This window comes from Osmia bicornis, chromosome 14, assembly GCF_907164935.1.
Source record: "Osmia bicornis bicornis chromosome 14, iOsmBic2.1, whole genome shotgun sequence".
Lineage (NCBI taxonomy): Eukaryota > Metazoa > Arthropoda > Insecta > Hymenoptera > Megachilidae > Osmia > Osmia bicornis.
The window spans coordinates 3,400,768-3,422,531 of NC_060229.1; the positions used below are offsets into that span (position 1 = coordinate 3,400,768).

Consider the following 21,764-nt stretch of genomic DNA (forward strand, 5'->3'; position numbering starts at 1 on the left):
GTTGTTCGACAGCCAGGTGAATATATCGTGCGAAACGCAAGAAGGGATCTTTCAGAGACGTACGTCGACTCGAAGAAATCACGGTGTACACGCCACGTGAGAACCGAGTGAAAAGAAAGGAAAAAAGAAGGTCCTTCATCCTTCCTCTACATTGGTGGCGCCCCTTATTCTTCGACACGGTGGCGCTGCACGGTGTACGCAAGGATGTTCGGTGTTTCTGCAAACATCGAACTCGTCTGCCGGTAATTATTGGTATTTGAACCACTGTGGGAGGTCCCTGGAGGCACGCCAAGCTCTTTCCTTGCACGTACATGAACACGCGGCTGCGTGAAAATAATTATCGGCCTTCTCTGCCTCTTCGAGCGACAGCCAGTCAAAGAAGAACAGAGAAACAGGGCCCGAAAGTGGGACACCATGACCGTCAATAAACGAGGGATTTCTTATACGAAAAATCAACCGCAACTCGCCATATTGATACTACGTGAATGCAAAAGAAAAAAGAGAAACAATCGAACCGCAATCGGCAAATTCGATAAATCTATGAAAGTCGGTGGTGAACGCAGTTCGAAGAAAAAAGTAAGGAATTCTTTCAAGGATACGTAGTTACGTACGTTGTGCGTGCAATCGGGAATCGACACAATGTTTCTGCAAATTCATTCTTCGCCCCATTGAGCACTATTAATTACTTTGCATAGTTTTGATCGCGAAAAATGTAACGCAACGCAACAACGTCGAACGCGGCTTTCGTAGGCTGTCAGAAAAACTAGTATTACTAGATTCAGTTTTTTCTTTTCATCGAAGAAACGGTTAAATGCGTTTTCCTCGCGCGAGATCGCAAAAAGTAGCACGCGATCGAACGTGTCAAATATTAACGAGAGCGCGACCGATAACCGGCGTGAAATTCGCGGTGCAACGATGCCGATACCTCGATCGTTCGACTTCCTAAAATCTCGCTTTCGACAAGGATAAACCTCGTCCTTTTTCCCGTCAACTGGTACTGTGTCAAGGTTAATGAAATATGAACGGTGCATGAAAGAAAGGTGACATTTTAATGTAGTAAAAACGTTATGGTATCTGGGTGAAGGAAAGTACACGCTAAACGCGAGGATATATGATTGGTGCCGCAACGTGGGTCATTAGACGACGGAAACATCAATCCTGCGACGTGTCGCATGGTGTACAACTTTCGTCGAATTCGAAGAAAAGTTAAATCGCTAGACATTTCATGATAAAATACCCTGGGTGCAAATAAAGGGTTTTGGGTGCTGATAATCATTTCAAGAATTTTCCTAATAAATAGCGTTACGACATAGAATCTTGAAGAGGATCTTCATCAGGGAAGTAGTAGAACGCAATATTAAAATATCACGCCCTGTGTCAACTTCCATGCATCACGAGGCTACAAAGGGTTCGAAAAGAGCCTCGTAAGCACACAAGGGTTAACGAGCCAGCGACTGAAATTGAATTAAACAATATCGTGCCACGATTCACGTGGATCGCGCTGGTCGTACGAAAATACACAAGGACGAGCGTGTAGTGGTACACGAACGACCCCGGTGTAATCAGTCGTGCCATGCCGCGGATCGCGTGTTTAGCCGCGAAACTTTCCCATTTGTAGACGGTGGACGTCGGTCGACAGATACAAGCCGATAGCGACATGTCGGTCGAACCTCTATTAGTTTTATTCAGCTCGTCGATAACAGCCGGCAGAGTGGCGGGCGTACCTGTGCCCGCGAACGTAACATAGAGACAGGACTTAAAGCTGGTCACGCGGCACCATTGGACACATCCCTATCTTGACGCGCACGAACCGGCCGACACCGTCGATGAGATAATAGAGCACGATAAGAGTGGTTCAATGCCGGTTTGGTGAGCAGAGGCATCGAAAGAAGCCCAGGGGGAAGAGAAATTGACAAGGACTGCGGGAAAGCCAATTAAGCTAAAGGAAGGATAAGGAGCTGGTTAATTGCTCGCCTTCGAGCAATACTTTGTACAGAAGACTTTCAAATTGCTATAATGGTAGGAAGTAGCGAAAGAGTTTCGAGGACTCAAAGATCATTAAAATTCCCAAAATTTTATACTTTGCCAATATTTTCCGGCGTCACCTCAATGACGCATTCTCCCAGAATTCCCTCGACGAACTGGTACATATCAATTACTATCAGAGTGGAGAACGCCTAATGCTCGGAACACAATGCGACCGACATTCAACTCGAACTTAGTGCACCACTTTCACGCGGCCGTCGCCTAACGCTGTCCTGAACAAGCGGCGTTCGCCTAATGATTCATACGCGAGCCCGTCCAGCGGAATCATCAATTATATTCGAGCCATTGTTCCGCGACTGGGTCCCATTATCTAATACAATCTAACCTACAAAACTCGCAGCGACAGCGCGGCGATCCGCTTCGAATCCGCGTTGAATCTGATAACGCGAAGAGAGACAGATAAGCTTAGGGGATAAAATTCACGGACAAAGTTCATAGGATCGACCGAGAAATCCATGTATGACAAGAGAGAGATAATATTTCCTTGGTATCGTTCCCGATTCATCCGCGATATCCGTAGCAAGGGATCATTAATTAACCGATTCATTGTTCCGTGGCGAGAAATCGAGTTATCCGAGCGATCCGCTTCGATAACGGGTCGAAAGCCTCGACGAGGTAGCACCGGCGGCATGTGCACGGGCGACGCCAGTGATAGGCAGATAAATGGACGCAGATAAATGAGCGGAAAGCGAGGGAAAGGTGGTGGATACAGGGCGGAGAGACGCGTGTACGCGTGCTTATTCGCGGATCTGCTACGACAATGTTTCGCAAGTAATCCGGTGTTGGCACACCGGTAGCAGATTAAAAAGAAAATTGCAACGAGAGCAGTTTTTCCATTTTCCATAGAGTGCAGAGAGAAAGGAATCGAAGATCTATCCAAGAGTACAATCTCTACTACCTTATCTCTGAATCGATTCGACTGATCGTGCGAAAGGTTTCTCATCCAGACTTCCATTTTGTTCTTGTGAAACGCGAGAACTATAAACAATTCTATTCGCTTTCCAACAAAAATTTCAAATCTTTAAACTGTCCAGCTAAGGCGTTGCGCTAACGATCGATCGTTTCGTACATCGCCCGTCGAGTGACGGCATTATCTTATCCCTGGAGGGTAGTTCGGTGGATCGATGAGGTGGAGTATCGATACCGACAGCCTCAGGTACCGCTTGCCTCCGTTTCAATAATTGACAACAAAGTGTATAAGATCCACGGCCGTTTCGATGCTGACGAGAGACGTCGAAGAGTTCACCCTCGGCCTCGGGGGTACCATGTCTAGAGAGGATTCAGATTTCGAATTCGCTTGGCGTGCCGCTTCCCGCCTGTACGCGACTTTCGAATCTCGTTTCGACGCGTTGGCATTCCCAGGGCCAATGAGGAGAGATCGGCCACGTTGGTCGGCGAAGACGAAGAAAAAGGAACCACCACGCCCAAGGTACGTGGCAGGAACGCAGACATTCGTGTTGGTACCTATGTATATCCTTGCCTACGTGTCTATCCTCGTGCATGTACACGGGTTAGCCGTTGGCCGTGTGTACTTCGCGTGTACAAGTAACTCCATCCTTGTCGACCTTCTCTCCTCCGTCTCTCCCCGATGCGAAGCGGCAGCACGAACGAGCTACCACGTCTTCAAATTGAAGCCCCGAAGAAAAAGAGATGCGTGGCCTCACTTCTCGATCCTCTACCCGTCTTCTCTCCTCGCTCTTCTTCCCGTGGCGAAGTCGAACACCACCGGCAAGAAGCCAGAGAAAGGCGCGGGTACGAAGCCGGAGGAGGAGGAGAGGGAGGAGAACAGAGCAACGAAGGGAAGATGGAAGAGCAGCGAAGGCTAGTAGGCGCCATGTTGCTGGCGATGACAAGAAACCCGATGCGACGGTAGCAGGACCAACGGAGCGAGCAGAGGCGCTTGCTCGGACGCCTCGATTGGCCGATTACTGATTATACACGGTGCACCCTGAAGAGATGCACCGATCGCGGGACGCCTCGCGGATACCGACGCTGGCGGCTGTGTTTTCTAAGTATTTGGTATTGGAGAAGATTCAGGTTTACAAAACTACCCCTTTCAGAAAGGTATTGTGATTTAAGTATAACGATTTCGAATTTTCTTTACAAATCATCGTCGGAATGCTCTTTCCGGTGTTATTTCAAAAACAACCTGACGCGATTGCTCATCAGATCGCGTCGAGCTCGATTTTCTGAATGAGAGAGGGGAGTAACTCCCGCAGAGCTTGGACTAATGAAATTATCCGGTCCGGGACCCCCTGCGACGGCATCAGCAAGCCAGTTATCCCGTGATTACGCGATATCCAGTTACGTATCACGGTGCGCCTACCTATGAGAAAATGTTTAGCCATTTGACGTCTTCAATCTTGCGGTTCAACTCTAGCGAATAATTTTTCCAGATTTTTAAAAGAAATTCGATTGCTTATCGAACAATTTTATTTTTAAATTACGATTCGGTAGGCAAAGGTTCGGGCTGCGGAATTCTCACAAAAATAATTGAAAAAAGGCGCACGATAGTCGACGCGAGAAGAGTCGAAGAAAGATTGGTGGTGCGGAGAAGGTTCGCTTCAATTAGCTCCGAGTCACGATCGCGATCTAATAAATCGTTAATTGGAAACCGTGGGACTATCCGCGAGAAATTCATGGCTTCGAGGAGACCAGCTCCAATTAGCTTTTGACCACGATCCTCCCCGGTGCGCCTAATAAATCGTTAATTGGAAACCAGGCTGGATAATTGGCGGAAAGTCTGTCGATCGTCGCGCGAAAAAGCTGAAAAACTTCGCGGCCGGGAATATTTATGACCGTCTCGTTAACCCTTCCAGTGTATTCTCCCTCTGTTGACGCAGTGGACACTACGGCAACCCTATCCCCGATGTCCAGGGCGTGGCGGATCGGTGATTTAGTAAAGTCATTTGTGCCGATAATGCTGACAGATGCCGTCCATTCAGGCTCCTGTTACGCTCCACTGTCCGTGCAACAGGATCTCCTCGTGGAACCACGGGGGTTGAACGTGAAACACGACGATTTTTCGCGAACGTTTCGCCACAGTTTCGCGTAAACAATCTCTACGTAAGTTATTATTGTCTAAAAATGTCTATTTTTCAATGTACTCCTCCCTCCATAAAAATCATTGCGAAGATAACGCGAAAATATATCCAACTCCGGACACGATAAGTCACGAAAGAAGGTGTGTACGTCGATTCGCGTGTAGCGTACATCATCCGTGCGACGTACGCGCACGTGAGAACGTGGTGCGTGGGTTGTTGCTTCCGTGGGAGAGAATCGATCGAGCAACACGAGAGACGAGAAAAGAGGAAGATACGTAGAAAAGAAACTGACCTGCGTTTGCGTCAATCCAAGACTCGCCGCTAATTCGGCTCTTTCCGGTAGCGCTAGGTACTGCGTCCTCTGGAACCGCCTGTTGAGCTGTTGCAATTGCAAGCTGCTATAGATCGTCCGTGGTTTCCTCATCTTCTTACCCTTGCCGTTCCTCAGGGAACCACCTCCACCGCCGCCCAGTTCGTCCACCAGGCTGCCACCCTTGTCACCCAATGGCGAGAGGTCTGCGAACATGCACCACCCTAACATCAACTTTCAGGATCCCTTCACCGGTGGCGTACGAACTAAAGAGAAATTTAACAGAAACCTAGATACCGAACTGAATTCGAAACGAAATATAAGAAAATCAATTTAACTATCCTAATCCGGTGATAAATTAATCCATCAACCCGTTCGATGGTAAATACGCAATTGCACTCGTTACATTCGACTAGGTCACAATTGACCCAACCACCGTCGCTCGACACTTAATCTCAGGATAATTTGTCCGGAGCTAGATCGTTATCGCGGTCAAATTATATCGCACTGCTAACCGAGTGTAATTAATTATAAAGAATTGCTATAAATTAATTACCGACTAAATAAACGCATCGAACCAGAGCCCCGCTAACGTTATCGTACGTACGATCGCGCCATTATGTTTATACCCTAATTAGAATGTAGCGTAATACGGGGACCAGTGTGGATCCTTGATCGTAACTTAAGTCGTTTAAAAATCTAAACAATACGCGCGATACGCCCGCATTGTCACTTTTAAATAATTCCCTGAAATATCGTGCCCGTGAGAAACTTGATGGTAAATTGGCTAAGGTGGATGGTAAAGTCGAGTGAGATGTCGACGAGACTTAGAATTAACCGGGTAACGTAACACCGGACTGGCCGCAGAACCTTTTTCCTGCGCGATAATAACCGTGACTATTAATTAACTTAATTTATGGTGAACGGCCGGACATGCTTACGTGCATACGCGTTACGATTCTAATGATTTATTACCAGGTCGTGTCACCGCGAACCGGGGCGTGCAACGTTGACCCGCGGATCAACGAGTTTTAAGATCGATCGCGAAATGGCACGAGGTACTTCGATCGCGCGTAAAAATGGACGATAAGCTGATCATTTTTTCGCAGTTAGGAGGTGACACTGGTAGACAGGGACGCTACGAAATCGCGTAATTAAACGGATGCTTATTTTTTATGCAAATGAATTTTTATAGAAGGGACTGCAATATATTTGACATTAGAATTTTTTTCTCAACGAAGAAACTATTATAGTAAAAATCATGGTGGAAGGAGCCGCATTTTACGACACATTTTTTCTCTCCATCGCCTGCGAAAGCTCGAAGTCATTATCGCGGCGGCGGCGTATGCAAAACGCTCGCTGAAAACTGCTCCATCGCTTCGAAACCACCACTTTGCCGTAATTCGCACGGGTCATTTGCGAACGGTCGTGCGTTCACGACTCCTTGTTGGACGCGTGTACTCGACTTTACGTACAGCCTCCGCGAGATTACTGGACGACAATAATCGCTCTTCAACTACCAATTCGTTGCCCTACATTCGCCTGCTCCTCGATTAATGCACCCTCGATCGAACGCGAAAGAACGCTCTAATTTTTGGAATTGCGGGACGATTAACGCAACCAGATTTCGTGTACTGATTACAGAAATAATTCCCTTGTTCGTACTCGATGTTCTGTGAGTTAAACGAAGAAGGAAGAAGAATTAGACTTTGCGCGACCATTTCTAACCCTTCTTTTCTCTACCCCATCTATCCTGAAGAAAACACGACTTCCACGCAAATCCTCGAAGCTCCTCCATCGTTGCCACCATCATCCCGAGTAGCAAGCAGCCCGGTTTGAAGATTTGATCTAGGCGTGTTCCAGGTCGGTGTTCCTAATCCTTGTGAAAACAACCGTTTAATACCTAATCCATCAGGGCCCCGAAGCACGGACAGCACTCGGAGGTCCTTATTGTCTTTGAACCGTTCCGGATTAATTTGACCGGTGCCTAGTTGCTGTCGGGTCCCCGGTGACTAATGTCGAGTTCGGCTAAGGTAGCCTTAACGCTAATTGGATTCTTCGTTCGGAGGTTTACTGGCCGCGACTCGACTCGCCGATGACAAGGCAACGAGGCAGGCTGAACAGGGCTGATGTTAATGGCTGGTTCATTTGTCGTGACCACGAGATTGGTCGCTGATACACGCTACCACCTGAGGGAGCCGCTGTGTTTGCGCATCGTCGAGTGTGAAATCGTGTGGTGGATACTGGGTCGCTTGTGTACACGATACGATACGAGATCGTCTTCGTTCGCGCTATACCTTAGGTGTAAACCAGCAAGCAATATCTCAAAAGACTTTAACAGCGAAAGACGGTAAAATATAGTTAACAGACAGTAAAAGACAATTTCGCATCAATCTTATGGTTACACAGTTGCAGCTCAGTCCACATATTGCATAAATTTCCTTAAAAATTTATTTCATGAAGTGTAGATAGTTTTTAAATTCAAATGGAGTAAAAATTTGGTTTTTAAATGACTTCATATTTTAAACATAACGTCAATTATTCAAACTGTTGTAAATATACATCATTCGGAGCGCATATTTTAAAAGAAATGAATACGTATATTATTTTTGAAGTTTGCCGACTACGACGTTAACTCTGATAATTAGTTGACAGTAAGAGTAAATGATGCCACCGAAGAGGTGTTAATTTGATGATAGAAACGAATTAAGATATCTAATTATAGCTATCTAACAGTATAAATATTCTAGCTTATGAAAGTTTTAACTGCTCCTTTTATATCATTAATGATAGTTCATTGTGATAAAAGTAACTTGTTACTTATTAACATTTAATCATCCATTTTTAGACCAAAGTGAATTAGTGTAATTATAAAGAAAAAGGTGTCCTTAAATAAGTAATACAGCACTATAACAAGGGTATTTAGAATAATTCAAAAGACACATGATTTAGATAATTTTTTAACTACAGCTGTTTGTCTGTTCAATTATTAAATAACCAATATTTAACTTGAACAATATTTTATCGGAGATCAGAAAGTACAGCAAATAGGAACGACGGAAAGGTAGTAGTTCGTAGCCTGAGGAGGATGCGCAAACAATAGCGTGCAGCTGGGTAATTAGCTCGATCGCGATTCCTAATACGATATTTGTTATTTAATTAATTCAATCGTCTCCATCAGCCTCGCTTACGGACAACATTGACCACCAGCCGGCTCTCGCAATTTGTCACACGCGCAAACGAGCCACTTGTAAACGATTAATCACACCGACGATCGGACCACGATAAATTCGCGTTCACTAATTAAACACGGAACAATTGCGGCGAATCTCGACTCGCGACGCGGAAGACAAGCTGATCGTGGTTCGAAAAAATGGTACAGCTACTCATTGACGCGAGAGAATCACGAGCAATCGATAACCACGTAGTGGCACGTGGCCATTCATCGATGAAACGATCGCGAACGCGTTCAAAAGACTCCCCGTCGAGTATGATCGAAACAATATAGATTCACCCCTTTCGAAATCTTCCGATTGGTTAATCCAATTTTTACTTGAGAAAAAAAACTGATCACAGTTGTCCAGGCTGTTCTTAGAACTCGACCCCAAAGAAACGGTCATCCTAACGAGAGAAAATGACCCATAATCTGGACGTTTTCTTGAAATCGTGGTTGCGATGTCTACCATTTCAGAGACTGGACTATTCGCGAGACAACGCAATCACTGGTATTATTCTCGATGGTCGAGCATTTACAACTTTTCGAACGAAAGGAAAGAGCGACGATACGCGAGAAAGGGGGGAAAAATTGTCGAGAGTTCAGCCCTTTGGATTCTTAAGGGGTTGAGGAAAAACTCTCGCGAGGGACGAACCCTTCCGTGGATTGTATCATCGGGAATTTATCCTTTTTCCTAGTAATTTCGACGGAACTGTCGATTCGAGATTACCTATAACCGATGTACTTGTGCTTCGAACTACGCGAAGGGGGTGGATCCGAAGCGAAAGGGTGAAAGTCTTTGCGATGGGTTTCCATAATAAAACAACGGATATCGTGGATATTCAGGGAACGAAGGACAGGTGGAAAGGAAGAAGAACAACGGTCATTATTCATTTACGAGGAAAGAAGGGGTTGCATGGGGTTGCTGCTTAGCTAAGACAGCCAGCGATCCTATAGCCTGTTCCTCGAGATACCTAGGTATGTTTCTTTTAATTAATTAATTAACATCAGTCAATTTTAACCCAACCGTATATTTCATGAACAATCATTCAGTTTCTATTAAAATTCTCTCCATATTCTTCGTATTCCGGATAACCTGAAGCTATTATCGGTTCTTAAGGACGCGGAGACTGACAGCTTCATCAAGGAAACGGATGCTCGATTTCAGCAAAGCAGAGCGAATATTAGATGCGGTTGAATCGTCAATTCTAACGGCCAAGTATAATATTCATCATCAGACGTCGTAGTGACGAGGTCAGCAAGTGGTGGATCAATACTGAAACGTTTCTTTCGTCGATCGAGAACATCAAGGCAAAAGTGTCTAGTAATCCAGAGGCGTAATTAGCTGACTCGCGACTTTTAGCCGAGAGGAAAAAATATCCGCGTCGCGATTGCGTCGCTCCGTGGAGATTTCAAGGGAACGACGAAGAGGATGTTGAAAAGACTGAAGAACAGTTGCGTATCCGGAGGTTTGAATATCTAGGAGAACAGTTCGAGGACACGGGGAGGACCGCGAGTTCTGTTCTCATTCAGGCCAGGAGGCTTTTTGTTTCGTTCGTTAGCCGCTTTGCGGGACTTTTTCGGATCCCAAGAGGATTCTTTTTCCTAGCCGTATATCTTATTCCGCTTCTCGGCGTTATTGTGCCCGTCGAACGGCAGGCCGTCGACCGACCACTACCTGCTACTCCAGATTCTCTCTTCCGTTTTCCTTCCTTTTTTCTTTTTCGACCACTCCGCTCCTTCCACCAGCGGCGAAATCAACATACAAACGACGAACAAGAGGTTTACGACTTCGACTCGGCGCCTGATGGCCACGCGTTCACGCACCGTGATGTGTTCACGATGATCCGACCTCCCAACGAGAGGGCCACTTCGGCGAATAATATCGAACAACTTTTTTATATACGTAATTGCTGACAAATTAGGATTTCGTAAGCTGAAGATACCTTTGGGTAATGTATTTTGGCTGGGAACTTGCTGGAGGATAGGGTACTTTAAGTACCAATGTGCTTTATGCAATAATGGAATTTCTTCTGAATTTCAAAATGGATAATGCTTATTATCCACAGGATCGTTTACGCTACATTTCTAGACATCACCACAGGGTTTAACCGCTAACACAATGGATCTTTTAATTTTTTTATATTTTATTTAGGCGCGAATCAAGTGGAAATACCGTTCTCGTTTATCTAACTAATGCTACGAAGGGCTTGCAGTGATTCCACTCGAAAGACAATGCACTGATTTTCACTGTAAGCCCTTCGACGGTCCCTCGTTCCACGAAATCACTGAAACACCACTTCCATGCACAGGAACACCGACCAAACTTCCCAATTCTTCCCTGCATCGTATCGAGACCAAGAAACGTAGCACCACACATTGGGAACGGTGTTACAATGATTTCCAGGGGATGAGGAACCGGGTTAATTATATCTAATATAATATTAGGAATAAAAATGGCTGCGGATACATACAGTTGGGGTACTCACCGTCCTTGGGCGGCGAGGGGCATTGGGGCGCGTACGATCCCAGGTGATATCCGTAGGCGTTGTGCTGGTGCATGGGTGGGAACGGATATCCGGCTAGCGCGGACCTAGGACTGGGGAATCCTGCCTCCGCGTGTTGTTGATTCCCGCTGCCTGGTCCGGACGTTTGATGACCTAGCGCGCCAACTTGATGCGAGAACTGATGAGCACCGGGCACATTGTGTCCGCCGGGATAACCACCACGAAGACTGGCGGGATTGTACAGATTATTGTGTTGCAACTCGATGAACGCCGACTTGCCACTTTGAGAAACTGGGGTACTAGACGTCGTACTGTCACCACCGTTACCACCGGGTGGTCCAGGTGTCACCGAACCCAAACCCGTGTGATGAAGATGTTGTTCCATGTCGGAACCACCGCCTCCTGCACCTGCACCACCGCCACCTCCACCACCGCCACCACCAGACGGTCCACCGCCTCCCGACATACTATTCGGGGTCGGGGTACTAGACGGACAGGGGTCGCCCGCCCCGAATGGGCTCCCCAGGTCCGTGAAGTTGAGCGTCGTCGTGCTGCCCGGACGCTCCACCTTAGTCGCGACGTCGATGCCGCCGCCACAGCCTACCGTTCTCGCGGACAAACTCGCCGACGACGTCGTCGCCGCCGCCGTCGCGCGAACACCGTATGGGGCCCGAATCTTGGGGCTTCTGTTCCACGCGAACCAACTGGTCACCTCAATTATGGTAACAAAGTTAACTCGCTGGCTGAAGGGGTAGACATTGGTTCAAGATAATCCCTGGCCGTTCCTTCGGCTACTCACAATCAGCCGCTGATTGTTGTGATCGATCCGGGGCTAATTTGGTATCAAGTTTCACTGTCACGTTGGAAAGAACGAGACGTTCGGATTGTCACTAGGGTGTTATAGTTCACATATCCACTGTCTTGAGATTTCGCGCGGGAAGTCTGAGTCTGTTCGGCTGTTGGGTCCACTGATCACTTCACCCGCGCAAGCTTTTTAGCTGGTAGATTCAATCCAAAGGCTGTGCTTTTCGAACAGACACACAACAGTCGTACACAACCGATGTCGTACGTCACTGCACGAGCGTTGTTCACGTCAGCTCGTTACCGATTTACATCGAACGAATCGTTCCTCGGGACCGAACCGACTGGACATCAACATACTGATACCTTCCACTGCGCGACGGAGCGCGTGTTGCTCCAGCCTCTCGATCACTGATCGTACGTCACTTTCGACACGCGATTACGCGATGTGCACCACCGGGGGGAGATATCGCGGCAACGATCGGATGTACGCGAACGTGGTCCGATGAGCAACGGTTGGACTGCCGGATCACCCGGTCGGTCCAGCTTCTCCGACGGGAACCAGTAATCTGCTGATACGACTGGGCCGTGACAGTACACTCGCGCGAATTGCGTAGCCGTGATTTAATTGTACGTTGCCGATGACACACGCGTGCGCGCGCGCGCACGCTCGCTGAACAGCAGCCAGCAAGTGACTTTTTCCACGCGCGTCGCCGTGATTATTCGCCGATGATCATCGTGGTGCCGACGTGAACGGTCGCGACGATTCGCCGGCCAGCGTGGAAAGGAAGAAGAAGAAGAAGAAGATGACGACGACGACGATGACGACGAAGAAGAGAGAAAAGCACACACGCGCGCCTGGCCCAGTAACTGCAGTGCACACCGCGCGGCGCGGACCGGTATAATGATACATAATGAAGCCGGAGCCTCTCCCCGGAGCCCGGTGCACGGTTTCCGAAAGCCGCCGCGGTGGCGCCACTCAAGGCCACGCCTTCCCCAGCCGTTATTGCGCCCCCTCATTGGCTCGCCGAGCTCATCCCCACCGCTAGGCTGTGACGTCGAACCGACTCATTCGCCGCACGGAGGCCATTATGGTGTCCAAGTGGGACGTCGCCTTTTCAGTCCACTCCCTCCGTTCGCCCGACGCCCTCGAGGCACTGCTCGTAAAGGTGTTTTCTTTACCTGTCCGAGGACCCTTTTCGTTCGTCGTACGCGCACTACGCTGCCACTACTCCTGACTGACTCCGTCGGGGGTATACCTCGGCAAGAAAGCCAGAGACCACGCTCGACGAGCATCGCTTGTATGCATAGAGCGCAGAAATTCAACAGCTTCGAGACTCCCCCGTTCCCTATCGACCGCGAATTCGAGGAGAGTCGAGGGTTGAGGGCGACGCTGACATCTGGGACGCGAGTGGATTTCGTTGCCTCAGACTGGATGCCTGGAGTCTTTGTTTCATTTGCTGAAATTGGAGTATCTTTACTCTATAAAGTTTCTTCTTTCGTTCTCATATTTATCTTTAATGTATTTTACTGCACATCGGTGGACTTCGTTCTGGAAGTTTTCAGCTGTTGTTGATCATATTTTGAATTGGAAAATGGAGAGTGGGATGTACCCCACTTGTGAAGGCATTTGGTACAACACGTTTCTGGGCAAGTAGATAGTGATTTAGAGTATTCGCGTTATCCAAACGAGAAATCAAGGAGATATATCGCAATGAAAGACGTTCAAACGTCATCGTGACAGTTTGGCTGCAACGTCCTTGGCTCCGCCCATTAACTCACCGCGAAAGGAGTGGACCGCTGGTAGATGGAGGTGGAGCGGTCCGGACGACACGTTTTTCCGTCCTCGTGTGCACGCAACTTTCCTGCTAATTGCTTGGATCCACTTTTTGAAGATTCGAAAACAATAATTTTTCATTACGTAATCTATAGAACGAACCTCGATTAAACGAGGATGCTTTAAACAAACAGAATTGCTCCTTTGTGAAAATCAATAATGAGGAGCCGAAATATAAATTTATGGAGAAGGCAAATTTCATAACCAATCACATACTTTCTGCTGATCATATCTGCATGAATGCAGCATGGTAGACAGGTGAAGGTAGAAGAAAAGGATCAGATCTCTTTCGCGGATAATCAAAAGCGTGGTTGCTTCGCCCACGTCTCCCCTCCCCCGTACAATTAATTTAATGCAAATAATTGTCCTTTCCCTGCAATTTCGTGCCACGATCGAGCAACTTCTGTGTTTACGATTGAAACCACGTTCCTCGTATTATCTCCGTGTAATCCCCCGAAGGGACGAATTTCGTAATCCTTTCGCCCATATAAAGAAGCTTCCACGTTATTAACAGTAGTGGCTCGTGTTTTTATCGCGGCAATTGTGATGAGCAAGTTGATATCGCGTCATCTTCAAATATTTAGTTAGCGTACTCGATATGATCGATGTTTGATCGCGGCTCGGATCAGCGTTATTGGCCCCGGTTACGTGGTGAGAGTAAAGCTGACAAAATCAGGACGACAGCAAACGTCTAATTAAGCCGAGAGTCTTCGAGCAACCAGGAAACTACACGTTCCTCGCGGTCGAGACCCTTATCTGATCGTTCCTAATCGTCTTCCCAGAATGGACTTTATTTTTCCTCTTTCTTTCTTTTTTTTTTTAATTCACAGTTTCTCTCCCTCGGCAATTTTTCATTATCCTCTTTCAGCGAGGCGCATTGTTTGCCACGTTCAAGTCATTGATAATAATTTTAACACGTGATGTAGTAAGATATGATATAATTGTGATTATTCAGAAAAATGGCACTTGAATGAAATAATGGTGTTGGGGATCTATCTGTCGGATTAAACGCACGAAAAATCAAAATGAAGTGGATGAATCGGTAGTGGAAACAAAGTAGAGTCTGTCGCATTGTCGTCGCGACAGTAACACGGGGACATTTCTTCAACCGAATGATAATTACGCCTAATCAGCATCGTTGAACACAATTACCGTCCTGACTGCGGGTATCGTCTGCAATGATACCAGTTGCCGGATAATACACCGTTCATTAACATTGCATCACGTTCCAGCAGCGCACACCTACTCGATGCTTCAATTACACGAATATTTATTCCCAATACGGTCATCCAGGCACGTGAGATTAATTACACAATAGCGGACAAATGGAAACCGTAGGAAAATGATTTCCATGTTAAGAAAAAGACCAGGAAGGAGATGAAAACACACAGATTTTAATCAGCGGGTCCTTTAAACAAATTTGTTCCATGAATCAATGTAATCGGATACTAAAATAATTGAATGAACTGCCGGCGGTAAGGTGTTTAAAATCGAATTTTTCTACGTCTTCCGATGAAAATCACTTCCCTGTTGATAATACCGGGGTATAACCGATGCGCCCTCAGCTACGGTACTAGGCCAAAAGAGCGTGGCACGCTCTTACAACGCGAAATTACATTGGGGGGCTAATTGCACGGCGGCGGTAGCGCAAACACGTGTCATCAGTTGGCCACCACCACCAACACCATCAGCATCGGCATCGGTATAGCCATCACCATGCAATGCCCATGGTGGGTAGCTACGCGGTCGGTTGTGTACGGTGAATTACGTAATTGAGGTAAATGGAGGCTATCCAGAGTGCGGGGAACTGTGCTAAATAAAATGCCATTCAATTAGGCGACGAGAGGACCTCGCTTGTGACGAGCCACCGCAAAACTTTCCTAAAGCCGATAGGTCCTCCTGCCAATGCGAAACTTTCTGCTTTAAAAAGAGTTCACCCTGGTCCTAAGAATCGACGGATAATTGGGGACTTAATCAGCGCCCCTTTTCAACCCCCTTTCCGGAACTATCCAAGAGACGTACCCCAAATTCCATGGCTCGAATCTTGTCAGATAATTGATATTTGGTATTCTGTTTCAATAACAAGAATTTATTAGTGGTCAATTTTTATCTTCGCTAAAGTTACCGTTTATGGTTATAATTTTAAGTCGTTCAATGGTAGGCAGAGGGTTGAAGTGCAAAAAAAAGAGGCGCACAAGGTTTCTCAGCACACCTTGCTTTTTTATGGTTCAATTTTACGGTTCTATCGTCGAGAGGGGAAAACGCAAGCAGCTGGTGGAAAGTAGAATATAAACAGGAGCAGCGTGGAAACTGGTGGACAAATTGCACGGCCAAGTGGCAGTTTTATTCTTCTCGGCTGTCGTTTCCCTGCCAAATCAAAACGACGTAAAAATATTTCTAAATTACAGCGCGAAGTAACACTTTTATCGTTCGCTGTAATTGCGCTCGCATCTCGCAAAACGAGGACTTTCTCTCCTCTCTAGTTTCATAGTTTCTTTTTTATTCCTCCTCATTTCCATTCGTAAGAATTTATATAGCTGTGCTTGGAATGTTGTAACTGAAAGTGATAGTTTGCGATGAACTTATTATTTTTAAAAATCCATGGATTGAGCATACGAGTTCTACCTGTATTAATTTCCATGTTATCACTTTGTACATTTAATTGAAACCTAAAGTAACACCTTTATCCATTAAAATTTATTCAAATACCCGCATGAACGTTCGGTTCGAAAGATCTAAGCCACATTTTCAGCCGGTTAACGACGCGATCGTAAGCGTAGGAATCGCGAGGAAACGAGCAGCTTTGGGAAGGTGTAGGTCGTCTTTGATGGCAGATCTTTGAGAGTTTCTCGACGCCCGGAGCAGTGACAAGCTCCGATCATAATTTTCATTCTTTACTACCCGGGCAGTAAAAACCGGTACGAGTACGAGTAGTAGGCGTTGCCCGCAAACATTGTGTTTGACCGTGTTCCACTCTCTATTACCCCGTCGTCCAAAATCGTTTCCTATATTTAGCTCGGACCAGGTCCCACCCTTCGGGACACTTTCACCCTTCCCTCCTGTCCGGTGTAATCGGACACGAATCGACGATCGTTACAAGGTTTGACATTCTTATTGTAACGCCAGCTACATATAACGCGTGTACACGCTCGTTTCTTGTTCTTATTTCGCGAACGAACAAGCCGGTGCATGCAGGCATACAGATGTATGAGGGTATGAAATTATAGATCAGCTGCACCAGATCCCTGGAACATCCGGCTCATTAGAATTTCAGTATCGTTTAATTCAACAGTGTTGAGCGGCGTTTTACGGCGGATCTCGAGGCGAGAAGAACAAAAGAACGTGGACGGAGGAGCACGCACGCCCCGCGGAACGAACGGAACCGCGTGTCGGTGTCGAAGGTGGCACGCCTTATCGCGCTGATATTCAATGAGGCGTACCTTGTCACGCGAGTGTGTCGATACGCGGTCTCCGAGACTTCTTTAACCCTTTTACCGTCGTGTACGATGCATACACGCGTCGTCGGAAGAACGATCTAGGTAAAAACTGAAAGCGGAAGGAATGCGGGTCTAATTTATTATACCCTATATAGGCTCACCTTTTCTGTTATAATCATCTAGGCAGGATGTGTGCATTTTTGTTATAGTTTGAAACGATCTATTAATCAGAACAAAGTATCAGGGCTAACGTATGTCCTATGATAATTGAAGGGTTGAGAAGTTGCAGTGTCTCCTTCAAAGAGTATAGAAAGGGGAGAATATGGTGAAGGAATGATGAGAGGGTAATTAACGCGTCGACTGCCACGATAGAAACGCTCGTGTGTGGATCGTTTTATTTTTTTTAATTCCACCTCTTCACTTACCAGCTTGCGTGATTAATATAATATTAATACTGTTTGGTGTTCTCTTTCACTCGTTCGATTATTTTATATTCATGGCGCTGGCGATCCCTGAAGCAATCAAATAATCAGGGATGAATGAACCTCGAAAATATTCGAAAGGAAAGGGTAGATTCTGCGGAAGGGATGAGTAGGGTATTAGCGTGAACAATGTCATTTTAAATTCTAAATAGCATTAATATTGTAATTCTTTTATGAGATAGATTTAATTTATGGCGACCCCCGTAATCCAGATAGCAAAAGGTGAATGAACTTCCCTGAATCGAACGATTCTACCCTCTGGAAAATTGATCCTATTACCTGATGTTTCCCATGTTATATTCGAACAAGATCGATCTGGAAAAAGGAGCGACATCCGCCGGCACCTGTAACCTCTCATCGAAAGGACGCAGCCAGAGAACACGCCACACCCTCTACGGTGGCGTTCTTTCATCCCACCCACCCTTGGCGATCGTCACTTTTGACGTAGCCGATGAGACGCGGCATCCTTTTGTTTCTACCGTCCATTCATTGTTCGGGCGACCACCTTAAGAGTGGGTTTTCTCTCCTTTTCCACGTATCTGGATGAAGGAGAAGGAGAAAAAAACGCGGGTGGCAGAGAAAGGTGAACGGGGAGAAAAGGACGAAAGGGTGGGGGAGACAGAGTAGGAAACGGCCTGTATAATTACAGGGGCGATCTTACGAGACCCATGCTGGATGAGTGACAGTGGAGACCACCTTTCTCAATCTAATGGCTTTTCCGTAGAGGAAGTGACGATTCAAAATTAGCCAGGTTTGAAAAAATACTCTGTCCTTTACTTTAGAACCTCTACCATGAACGACACGTGTTTTTATTTTCGAAAACATACATAAAATAAAATAGAAAAATATTCTTTCCAGCAGCACAGCATCTCCGTTCTTCTTGGTACCGAATTCGGTACAAGTTGAAGAGGTTCGGACACGATCCGGTTGTTGTACGGTGACTTCGCGTGAAGGGTGGTTCGGTGTCCGCGTGCAAAAGCGGGAGGACAATGGAGGGTGGAAAGGAGCGAGAGGGAACGTCAGCTGGTCGCGTTCTCGCGTGACGACGCGCTCCGAATCGTCGGCTTGGCTCCCTCGATCGCTCGAGGAAGACCCGCCTTGCGTATCTCTGTCCTTCATTACCGTTCCATGTGTCGTGGTAGAGGGGTCCTCCCCGTGCAACCGTGTGCGTGGCTGGGCCGTGCGTGCACGCGCTCGCGCACGACCGAGCCTCTAGCCGTGGCCCCAGCTTCGTTCCCTTTTTCCAGAGAATCGCGCAGGGTGCTCGCATGTGCGTGCTGCGAGCCACGAGAGTCTCGGGCTCTAGCCACGCTAGCCCGCAGCGTTCGATGTCAACCCGTTGCCATGCATCTGCTTAACCGGCCTTCGGCTGTCACGCCATCCACCAGCTCGAGCGATTTTACGTTGCCCGCCTTCGTTCATCTCCGATTCAGATCTCTGTTGCGTGAGGAGATCGGTGTAACTGTGGCTCTTGGCCCTTTCGATGGCTTACCAACTGATTGAATTTCGGTTCGGGCATTTATTTCGCAAAAAAAATGTGCTCATTTCAAGAATATCTCTGCGACTCTAACGTTCGGTGAGGTATCCTGAGACGAGAGAGATTCGAACGAACAACGGTTCGAAAGACATAAAGTCACTCCGTCAGGTGGTCCGTGGAATCTCTGAGGGTACCGTTGATTGGCACGCAGAAGCAAGTGCAGAGAAAACGCTGCAGGCGGAAGGGAACGAAGCGCGAAGATTCGTCGCGGGGAACTCGAGGGTAAATGGTACCGGCTGGAGGGTTAATCCTGGTGGACCCTAACCAGAATCTCTGCGGCGTTTCTCCCTTCTCCAACGGCAATAATTGGCCCTTGCTCGCTTTAGTCTGATGCCAGAAGGGACTTCTAGGAGTCGATGGGCGAGTCCAATTTCGACGCCGTTTATATCCCACCGAGGAACCTGGGGGCCAGTATTTATCGGTGATCTAATAAAAGTCCAGTTCGATCTGTTCGCTCGTTATAAATACGATTCCGTTCGTCGAGTTGGTAGGCGTGAGAAACTATTGATGGATTCGAATTAGAAAACGGTAGCATATAAGTGTTATGAATTTTATATCCTCCAAAAAATGTGAAAGATATAACAATGGATGTTCATGATAGTGATCGATAAAATTACATGAAATAGGTATGAATTTTATGGAATGATAGTCCATGGAGAACAAAGGAGATTCGAGTGGAAAGGATGGAAACAGAACCGATGAGAGGGTAGCCGAAATAATTAGCGGCAAGCATGAAGAAGGTCGGGCGGAAGGTCGTGACCAGGAAGCGGCCCGTGGAGTCCTGTGATCTTTGGGAAGTCACGGGTCAGCTATGTGTGCTTTGCCTCGTTTTTGCTGGCGAATATTACAGCGAGCAATTAGCCGAGGCTCATTAGTTACTGTCCAATCAATCAAACCAACGGACGGAAGGAAGAGACTTCCTTGTAAAAATGTTGTATGAAAATGGACACGGCGGAACAGTTAACCATTCCAGGAAATAATCATTTCATCTCTTAAATATCTTTCCGAACATCAGAACACAGAGAATCAAGCGTTTCTTTCCCGTTCGTGGATATTCAAATCAGGAAATATCAGCCCGCGAATGCAAGAACATTCATCTTTCTCAAGTTCTACCAGTTGACCCTTTCCACAGGAGTTTAAACGAAAGTCCGGCAATCTGCCGGCTGGATCCCACAGGTTCATTAGTCAACAGACTAAACACTGTTGCCCCGACCCGCTAAGTAAGCTGTAAAGCCTGAGCTATCAGGCTCCGGCCAAAAGGACAAGCAGAGTGTAAGGATGAACTCGATTGATCGTCGCAGGATGATCGTGCAGAAATCGTTGTCACGTGGCCGTTAGATTCGTTCCGACAGCTGGTGGTGCCGCTTAATGGGCCACTTAAAAATCGATTAATTACAGCGAGACGAGGATCTTCTCTTTGGCTGCTTTCCACGCTTCACTTACCACGGTTACTAATTCAACTATCTTCAGTTTCTGATTAGTGTTCCACACCTTGCTGGTAAAATGGACCTAATTCGAAACGTAGACCTAGATCTAAGCATCAGAAATTATTCACCAGGGTCTTATAAACCTTCCCATAGGAATTGGTCAGTTGTGCCTTTGGATAAGTGGAGCACCCTTAGGCGTCGCAAGTCCAGGTGACAGTAGACGTAGGTGATGTGTGACGTGTCCTGACACGATGTCGGATCTGGTCCCGCTGTTCGGGTGGTTACATCGTGGTCGTACATGATGTATATGGTGCGCGGGAATAGGGGCGGGGCGGAGACAGATGGGCGTGCGGAGGATCCCTTTGAGGCCGCCGCATGCGGCGCCAGTGCCTCTGCCCTGGAACTTCTTCTTTTACCTCTTGGGCCCCCATCGAAAACCCCTGGACGACGGCTTCGAGGCCTGAAGAAGCTCTAACACCGGTACTCGAGCCTTTTCCCTGGCGCCACTTTCGACCAGACTCGTCGAATCCTTTCGTTGCACGAATAAAACGCGTGTTCATCCGTCACCGTTCCCTGCCTAGTCGAAGCGTCGACGAGATTTGTTTTCGGTAATGACAAGCCCGTGTAAACGAGGGGCTGAAATCAGGTTCCTCTACGCGCGATTTCCACGTACATCCCAGCCGTCGATCGTTGCGGCGAAACCGCGGCTCTGTAATGCGAATGTAATTACTCAATTCATCTTGCGTCCTCGGCTAATTGCACGATCTACGTGATCTCGATTAGCCGGGCCAGCGGTTTAATTGCCGTGTTTGATTTTATGAGTCGCGTACGGTTCGCGCGGATTCGCGTGTCTTGTAATCACAAGCCACCAGCAGCCCCCTCGACGAAAAGATTGATTACGGAAACGCGGCTTTCCATCTCTCTCTCTCACGGTTCCGTTTTATTTAATTACGAGCGTCGAAGATGAACGAGCGCAAATGCCTCTCCCTCGGACCGCGAACGTGTTTCGCACATGTTCCTTGAAGAATGTATACGCGTCTTCGATGAAATGATCTTTTATTGATTATATAATTGGATATCAAAGAAGAAGAATCGAGCGGTCCGTCGATAAATGAAAAGAGG

The 21,764-nt window shown here is 47.1% G+C and overlaps 2 protein-coding genes across 4 annotated transcripts in view; one reads left to right on the top strand and one right to left on the bottom strand.

The window, feature by feature from the left end:
• The window catches only part of LOC114878973 (homeotic protein distal-less), a 55,714-nt gene extending 42,903 nt beyond the window's left edge, over positions 1-12,811 (bottom strand). For 2 of the 3 annotated variants that reach the window (XM_029193382.2, XM_046288603.1), the window contains exons 1-2: positions 11,104-12,811; positions 5,383-5,624 (exon numbers count right to left, since the gene is read on the bottom strand). In XM_029193382.2, the coding sequence (XP_029049215.1) occupies positions 5,383-5,624; positions 11,104-11,587 (726 nt within the window). In that variant the 5' untranslated portion in view covers positions 11,588-12,811. Of the gene's footprint in view, positions 1-5,382; positions 5,625-11,088 lie in introns of all 3 variants that reach the window. The other variant, XM_029193383.2, reaches the window with a different exon arrangement.
• The window catches only part of LOC114876473, a 139,455-nt gene that overhangs the window by 110,743 nt on the left and 6,948 nt on the right, over positions 1-21,764 (top strand). The window lies entirely within an intron of this gene.